Here is an 8,564-nt window from a genome sequence, read left to right on the forward strand (position 1 = left end):
CTGCAATAGCCCATTCTTTCCCCCCGTGTGTACTCCCTAAAACCCTAAGTTAAACAGGGGCCTCAGAGGGTGTAGGGGCCTGGTTCGTCTCAGGGCACATCTGCTGCCTAGCTTTGCCCCCGGCTGCCCGTTGCCTGCCACCTGGCTCCTTCCTACCTGCTGTGAACTGGAAGGTGGGGACTGTATTGGCTATGGCTGCTGGTGGCTCTTGCTCCCGTGGTGTCGCCAGTGTGGTGTCGTGCTCCCTGTGGGTTGTGGTTTCCTCTTCCACCACCGTGGGGCCGGCCTGTGCCCCTAGCCCTTGTAGAGCTGCTGCCGCCACCGTGGGGCCTGGCTGTTGCGGGGCCACTGGTGGCGGCTGCAGCGGCAAGGGTGGTGGTGGGGGCGGGGCCTGCAGCTGGGGCGGGGCCTGCAGCTGGGGCGGGGCCTGCAGCTGGGGCGGGGCCTGCAGCTGGGGCGGGGCCTGCAGCTGGGGCGGGGCCTGCAGCTGGGGCGGGGCCTGCTGGGGTCCCACCATTGCAGCAGTTGCAGGGGCCGCCTGTCCTGGCTGTGCAGGGACGGCGGGGTTGCTGGCTGCATGATTGGTAGCTGCTATGGTGGCTGGGGTGTTTGCGGCCGTGGTAATGATGGTGGCCACATTGGTGGTGGTGATGGCTGATGCAGGCGGCACGGGTGGGGGTGTGATATACGGCTGCAGCTCCAGGTTGAGACCCCTCCCCATGGGTGCAAGCTGGGGTCCTGCTCCCATGGCCGTCTCCATGCCCCACCTTGACCGCATCACGGCCGCTGCATACGAGGGCCCTCCCCCGTTTGAGGGGCCTGGTTGGCCCGGGGCAGCAACAGGCTGTGCAGCACGGCCCTGCTGTCGCATTTGCTGTAACTGCTGTGTCTGGTGCGCCAGCTCCTTCCTTGGTGGTGCTTTGCACGGCATAGTGAAGGGCCCCTCCTGATCGGTCCATTTCAGTCTGGAAGCCCTCAGTATGCCGGGCCTGGTTGCCTCCCCTGGCCTGCCGAGTTCGAAGTGTTTTTCACCCGGTAGACCGGGGGTGTCCTGCGCCACCTTGACTCGCCAGGTGTCTGCCATCATAGTGGGATTCAGCTCATGGATGTCTGATTCATCCCACCGGAACCACTGAGTGGAGTAGCAGACGGCAAGGAAACCTGGGATGACTCTGGGATCCAGGTAGGTGGGGATCCCCTTGATCTCCCAGTAGGGCCGTTCCGCCTTGTACAGGTTCGTGATGGGCAGCTCTACTTCCACCGGGGGGCTGCTGGGTAGGAGATGGACTGGCCCCAGGTGAAGCCGTCCCCTCCGGACTGCTGGCGAGGTGGTAAGCATTGCGAGACCACCTTTCCGGATCAAGATGTTGATTTCTTGCACCTTCACACCGCTGGGGAGTGCCCGTTGCGGGCATTTGCTGATTCGCGGCCCGAGTAGCCCCTCTGCCTCAACGGGCGGTATTATCGCCCGTAATCTGTTTAAAATGGCATTGCCCACTGGTCCATGTAGCTGGGCTTGTATGTCCGCGGGGTCGGAACCGGCCGGCCAATGGATTTCCATGGTAACCTGGTCCTGTTCCATATAAAATGGTGTTCCTTCTGGAACCGTGTCCATTATTATGTCGATGTTCACAAACTTTCGTTCCGCTTGGGCGCGGCTTGGTTGTTGGCGAGCAGCTGGGGCTGTCACCCGTCCATTTGAACGTTCTGGGCAGCCGCGGACCTCCACGCCTGCCCATTTTCTGCCATTCTGGCCTATATTAACTCAAGCATATTTTTCGAGAGTTCTCCGTGTTTGCCGCGGTCGGCGAGGTCAGCCATAGGCAGTTCGCGGTCGCGTTTTAGCGAATACTACATTTGCTTTGTTGTTGTTGTTGTTGTTGTTGATGGGGTGTTACACTGTGGGCGGCTCACCCGATAAAGGATGAGCACCGGGGGCCCTGACTGGGCCAAAACACAGCGCAGGGATGGGCGCGTGGCTCTATGTCCATCTGTTCCTCTGTGCGCGCCTCATTCCCTCACTCACGCCAACCGGGACACTCTCCCAGCCCCTGGCTAGGCAACACAGCGGCGCAGAAGACTGCGAACCGATCTATGCAAGAACCGCATGAAAGGCGCCACTTCGCCTGGCCTGCCTATTCACGCGCTCTCGTCCCTCTTGACCGCCAAAACAAGAACAAAAAGAAAACACCACCGGGGACAGGGGCTCTACTCGGGGGCCTCCTCTACACACTCAAAGACCAGGGCCCCACGCAGCCAGCAAGGCAAGAGATACACGGAGGACCACGGGTTGTTGTTGTTGTTGTTGTTGTTGTTGTTGGGTCCTTCTTGCTGCATTGCACCTCCCGCCGGGGTGAAGAAATCTGTGATGGCCCGCTGGCGGGATCTCTGCAGCTGGGGCTGCCCCATCATCTGTCGCTGTCGCTGCTGCTGCTGCTGCTGCTGTCCCGCCGTTGCTGTCGCCCCCATCCGTCCCTGTCGCCGGGTTGCTGCTCGGAGGCAGCACCTGCCGACTTCCATGGCGGATAGCGCCGCTAGGGTGATCACATCCCAAGGGCCCTGCTCACACCCGGGTGGCGCTTGGGCAAGCCAGAGCTGCTGCCGGGTGGTGGTGGCCCCTACTGTTGTCTGAGTGTGTGGCAGGTGCCTGTCGATCTGCTCCCGTATGGCACGTGCGACTGGACATTCCCAGAAATGGTGCAGACGCGGTGGGCAGGGTCGGCCGGTGGCGCCCCCATAGGTCCCACACCCGCATGGCTCAGTGGGCACCCGGGCTAGGTGCATGTTGCCAGGTAGGGGCACGCCATCCACGGCGAGACGCCACATGGTCTCCTTGTTCTCATTCTCCCAGCGCACCCCATGCCACAAACGTGCCAGGGTTGCCTGAAAGCGGCTAACCTCGGCAGAATTGTCAGGCTGGGCCTGGGCCTCGGGCGTGTTCAGGGCCTCATGCACGAAGTCGGTCATCAGGCGTATTCGCCGCTCGTCCACATGCCCGTTCTGTAGCTGTGTCACTAGACTGACCGTTAGGCGGCGGAGCGGCACAGCGTCCATCGCCCCAGGGAGGCGCCACCCCAGGCGCCCGATGATCATAGCCATCACTTGTGCGCAGTCTGGCAGTGTCGCTGCTGGTGCTGGTGGCTGCTGCTGGGGCCCCTCCTCCTCCACTTGTTGTTGCTGTCGCAGCCTGATCTCCACCGCGTGTGCTGCCGCCAGCCAGGCCGGGCTGATGTCGCTGTGCAGGGCTCCAAGAGCTGCAAGGGCAGCATCCTTGTCCTGCAGCTGGGCGGGGTCTGTGGCTGGGTCGAGGTGCTCATGGGCCCATGAATGCCAGGCTGCTCCCTGGAGGGTGGTGGCTTGGCTAGTGTTTACCGCTTCCCACACCCGTACCAGGTCCCCCACCGTGCACAGTTTCCTGCATGGTGTCAGTGCTGCGTGGTATGCTTCCAGGCCTGGTCGACGGCTGGGGCCCTCGGTGCTTGCAGCATTGGTCGCATTGGGCAGCAGTGGGTTGCCCCATAGCGCCGCCGCCCAGCACCAATCACCGGGTTCCAGTGGGGTTCTGCCAATGTCCTCCAAAGGCGGCAAGTGACCCAGTGCCCCCACGAGCCGGCTGATGTCTGCGGGAAGGTCGTTGCTGCCGAGCCATGGTCCCGTGGCCCGGGCGGTTGTCAGAGCCCAAGGCTGGAGTGCAGGGTGGGTGAGCTCCAGGTAGGCGGACAGCCTGCGTACCCACGGGTGTAGGCCCCGGGCCTCACTGTTGGTTGCTGCTGCCACCTCCTCGTCCCCGCCTGCTCCCCCAGTTACTTCCCCTCCCGCACCCCTACCTTCACAACCTGCCGCCGGTAGTGCCTGTGCAATGAATCGCACGGCCCAGACTGTGTGGCGAGCGTGGATGTGCTGTTGGAGCGGCAGCAGGCCGAAACCCCCGGTTTACGGATGGCCTACTAAAAGGCTGCTGGGTACACCTGTGAGACGCTGGCCTGGGTCTTCTGGGCCCTGTTGTCGGTCGACCAGGCGGGGCGGGCCGTCAGCCGCTCGATGTGGTCCAGAGTGCTGTCTGGAGGGGGTCCGCCATGTTCCATGTGCCAGGTGACCGTCTGCAGGCTGTAGGCGGACGTGGCGGTGGCCCTGCCGAAGGCTGACAGTGGGAAGCGGGCGAGCCGCTGCATCTGCTTGTATGCACCTGCCAGCATCTTGGGCCATTCGGGTTGCGGGGGTGTGGGCCGGTTGTCTACCGGCAAGTTCAGGGCTGTGGCGGTGGTGACCACTTTGAGTCCACCAATTGTCTCCTGCTGCGGCTGTTGGTGTAGTGGCTGCTGCAGCTGCTGCCTACCCGCCGGTTGTGGCTGCTGCTGTTGTTGCTGGTTCTCAGCACCCACCCTCAACAGCTCCACCTTTTCCACATTGAGGCGCTGGCCTGATGCCCTTGCGAAGGTCTCCATGGCTTCTAGGAACGACGGTACTGACTCCTTGCCCTCCAGCGCCACTTCAGTGTCGTCCGCGAACTGGCAGGCTGTGACGCGGTCCTGGTCATTCGGCCGTAGTTTGACCCCCACATCTCGGCTCCGGAGCCAGCAGAGCAGGGCCTGGGCAATGAAGAGGTACAGCAGAGGCGCGAGGGGGCACCCCTGCCGCACGCCTGCCTCCATCCCAACCAGTCTTGATTTAAAGCCATTGACCATGGCTCATGCCTGCGTGTTGCTGAGCAGCAGTCGAACCCAGCTGCATAGCTGCGGGCCCGCCCCCCATCACCTCCATTGCATCTAGCAAGAAGTCGCGGTCCACCGTGTCATATGCCTTCGCGAAGTCCAGGAACGCCAGGAGACCCCGGCGGTTCTGCTTGCGGAGGAGGTGGGATAGGTGGTGCAGGAACATCACACTGGCCCCGATGAGCCGTTTGGGGAGGAAGGCCGACTGCTCGGGGGTGATGATGCGCCCCAGGGCCGGCCCCAGGCGGTTGGCCAGTACCTTGGCGAGCAGGCGGTAGTCGGCGCATAGTAGCATGATAGGGCGGTAGTTACCGGGTTGCTCGGGGTCGCCCTTCTTGTAGAGCACCGTGACAATGCCCTCAAGGAACCCGGTCAGCACCTGCCCCGTTGCGCCTATGGCGGTGAAGAGGCCCGCCATGGTGTTGCCAATGGTGGACCAGAATTTGCGGTATAGGTCGGCTGGGATGCCGTCCCATCCATGTGCCTTGCCGGGCTGGCTCTTGACCAGTGCGACCCGTAGCTCCGCTGCTGTGATGGTTTTGGAGCCAAGCTGTTCATCTGCGTTTGCAGGGAGGCTGATGTTGGCCGCAGACAGCTGGGCAAGTACCTCCTGTCGGGCACTGGGGCTGATGAAGTCAGGAGCTCGGCTGATCTCAGCCCAGTAGTCCGCCACGACCTGCGGCAGTTGTACTGGGTTGGTCACTAGGCGGCCGCTGTGCGCCTGGAGTGCAACTGGGGCAGGCTGCTGTTCGGCCGCCTGGGCTTTAAGGAAGGCTGTCAGGGCAGGGCCGGTCCGTTCACCTGCCCGGAGCCAGTGGGCCCGTGCTTCCTTGGCTGCCATGCTGCCATCCTCCTGGTGCACCCTAGCCAGTGCTGCTTGTGCATCCGCTAGCTGCTGCAGTGGCTGGGGTGCTGTGGGCGCCGCATCGACTGCTTGCTGAGCCCGCTGGACCGCAGCAATTGCTTCCCGGGCATGGGTGCCAGGCCGTCGTTGGCGTTGTTGTGCTGCCTTGTTGAGTCGATGGGCCAGGGTGGCAAGGCGGCGCTTGAAGCCTGGCCACCAGGCGATCAGGCCAGCCGGGTTGTCTTCAGCAGATGGTGCCTCCATGCATTGGCTGCGGATCCACGTGTCCATGCTGGACGAAAGGTCCTCGTGTGCCGTGAAGGCAAGGCGGACTCGGCGGACCCCTGGGCCCCGCTCCTTACTCCGGCACGGTAGTAGGTGCAGTGTCGCAATCCTGTGGTCCGACGGTGTGTGGAAGGTGACGGACGTGTGGCAGACATAGGTCAGCTTGGGCTGGTTGATGTATATGCGGTCGAGACGGGAGCCCCCCGGGGTGGGCGCGCGGTATAGGTGGGTGAAGTCTCGGTGCGTGGGGTGGAAGTGGCGGTGGGTGTCGACCATGGTGGGGCCCGCCTGTCTCCTCATGTCGGCTATCGGTCCGTCTCCCCGTCGGCCCTCTGGGCCCGCTGAGGCATCCAGTTCCGGGTTCTCAACAAAGTTGAAGTCGCCCGCCCAGATGAGAGTTGTATCGCTGTCTGGAGCGGCAGCTTTCGTTGAAGTGGCAGCCAGGACATTGCTGAACAAAAGGCGTCGTGCGTCTGCTGCCACTGTTGTGGAGCCTGTGGGGAGGTAGACATTGCAGATGTGCAGGCGGTGGCCTCCCCAGCGGAGCATACACTCTGTGAACCGGCCCTGCATGCATGCTTGACGGGTTGTGTTCGGTGGCGGCTCCAGGGCTGCTGCAAGGCCCTGCCGGACGAGGATGAGTACCCCTGCTGTGTGTGTCGAGCTAGACCACGAGTGTGCCGCCACCCGCCAGCCTTGGCTATGTACCCGCATTGCGGCTTGGCACAAGTCCCGCTCAAAAAGGCACTGGTGCTGGATGTTGGTGTGATGTGTCTCCTGTAAGCATACCACGTCCAGGCGCATTTCTGCCCACTGCCGAACTGCTGCCTGCAGGCGGTTTCCATGTGTCGCCAGCAGTCCGTGCATGTTGTGTGTGGTGATCCGGAGTGGATGGCCTTGCACAGCATTTTGCTGCTGACTTCTCCTGGTCCCCCTGCTTGGCATTTAGTCGGAGTGTTCCGCCTCCATGGCGGTAGGGATGTATTCCTCCTCATCATCATCCCCCTGTGCTGATGCTGGGCTGTGGGTGCTCAGGTGTTGCTGGCATTGCACGGCGGCTGCTCGCTGGGCGCGGGGTTCGCTGGGGGATGGGTCTCCAGCTGTCAGCTGCAGTTGCAGGCTTGGGACCTGTGTGCCGTCGGAGGGCTGGGCCTGGCTGCCCGTTTGCAGCTGCGCAGTTAACTTCTCTCCGGCTTCCTCTGCTGCCCTCTGTGACCTCCGTTGTTGTTGTTGTTGTTGTTACATGGTCGTGGGTGCGTTCCCCGTACCTGCAAACCACCCTAGTACGAGCCGAGGGCTCAAGGGCTGCCAAATCGCCTATAAGCACCATCCTACCTCGCACTTCCAACGAAACAAGTGATGAAGTATACTAACGACCAAAAGGAACGATAGAGTTGCGGTGAGACCATATACGTTCCAGCATCCTTGCCAGGCGTTCAGGTTCCCACTTCATAGCGTCCTTCATATGTTCGAAGCGTAGAAAGCCCATATCAGATCTGATTTCGTCGTAAACCGGACAGTCCAGCAAAATGTGTTTCTCATCCTCGATGTGGCTATCAGTGCCGCAGCAAGGGCATACTCGCTCCTCCCTAGGTATATAACGCCGTCCCTTACGCGCTCTGTTAGCCGCCAGTGCCCAACAGCAAAGCCTAAACTGCATAAGCTTGCGACCTTTTTTGGAGCGACCATCTGCGAATAGCCCTGCAAAAACTTTTTCGAGAGTAGTTGGCAAGATCAAGAAACGAACGTAACTCCGAAATGTTGCGAGGCTTCGGCAACTCTTGTACGACAGCAGTTTTGCGCGGATCAGGACGAACACCTTCGGGCGAAACTACGTGTCCCAAGAAAGTGACAGAGCGCTTAAAAAACCCACATTTCGAGAGCTTGCAGTAATACCGATGTTGCTGCAGACGCTCCAGAACTGTACGAACGTGGTCGACATGCTCATCAGCGTTAAGATGAGAATAACGTCGAGGTAGACCACAACGAACGGAAGGTTTTGCAAAATCGAATTCATTGCGGACTGGAAGACAGACGGTGCTGTTCACGGATGACCGGCCCTATTTGCCTATTACTAGGAGGAGGCGATTTCCATGATGGAGTAGTATTTTGAAAATCTGTTTGCATGATTTTGAAGGGTTTATTATTCTATAATATTGCAGTGCATTCGGTCCTGCAGGCGGGCCGTATTCTTGCAGTTCTGTGACGCGGCCTGTGGTCAAACATGAAGCACCCGAGCATGCCGCATGTAGCAAAACTGCATTGGATTTGAGGTCTACATAATCCTGGGTAATATTAAAATTATTTTGGTGCAACGGCCAACGTCTTTTTATGAAATGCGTTCGGACCGCGGGAAGTTGCGAGGCCCGCAGCTGAACTTTGTTGAACGCGGCATGGAAACAAGATATTGTTGTTACAAAGGCACTGCAATTTCGCTCTGTGACCCGACCAACGGTATTCGCACGTGCGTGTGCGTGTGCGTGTGCAGCCGCGTGCCAGAGCGCGAGTAGGGCCCCTCACGTTCGACCTGCTCCTTATACCCATGACACCCCCCACAAAACGTCTTGGGGGACGTGCTCACGATCATCACCATATAACCGTATATCAAAAAACTTACTGCTGTTAGCAAATGCTGAACAGAAACCCAGCACCGTACATCTGCGGTGACACAGCACCCCAACTCAAAGCGAAGCAAGGAAGAACATTGTATTGTGTAGCACAGC

At 60.6% G+C, this 8,564-nt stretch overlaps 1 protein-coding gene across 1 annotated transcript in view; it reads left to right on the plus strand.

Annotated features, from left to right (window-relative positions):
• Positions 1–8,177: 8,177 nt before the first annotated feature.
• VOLCADRAFT_94277 (uncharacterized protein) overlaps positions 8,178–8,564 on the plus strand; it is a gene marked incomplete at both ends in the record, with an annotated part of 4,191 nt that continues 3,804 nt past the window's right edge. The window contains one exon of the mRNA XM_002953408.1: positions 8,178–8,305. Coding sequence (XP_002953454.1) covers positions 8,178–8,305 — 128 coding nt within the window. The remainder of the gene's footprint in view (positions 8,306–8,564) is intronic.

Source organism: Volvox carteri, assembly GCF_000143455.1.
Source record: "Volvox carteri f. nagariensis unplaced genomic scaffold VOLCAscaffold_36, whole genome shotgun sequence".
NCBI lineage: Eukaryota > Viridiplantae > Chlorophyta > Chlorophyceae > Chlamydomonadales > Volvocaceae > Volvox > Volvox carteri.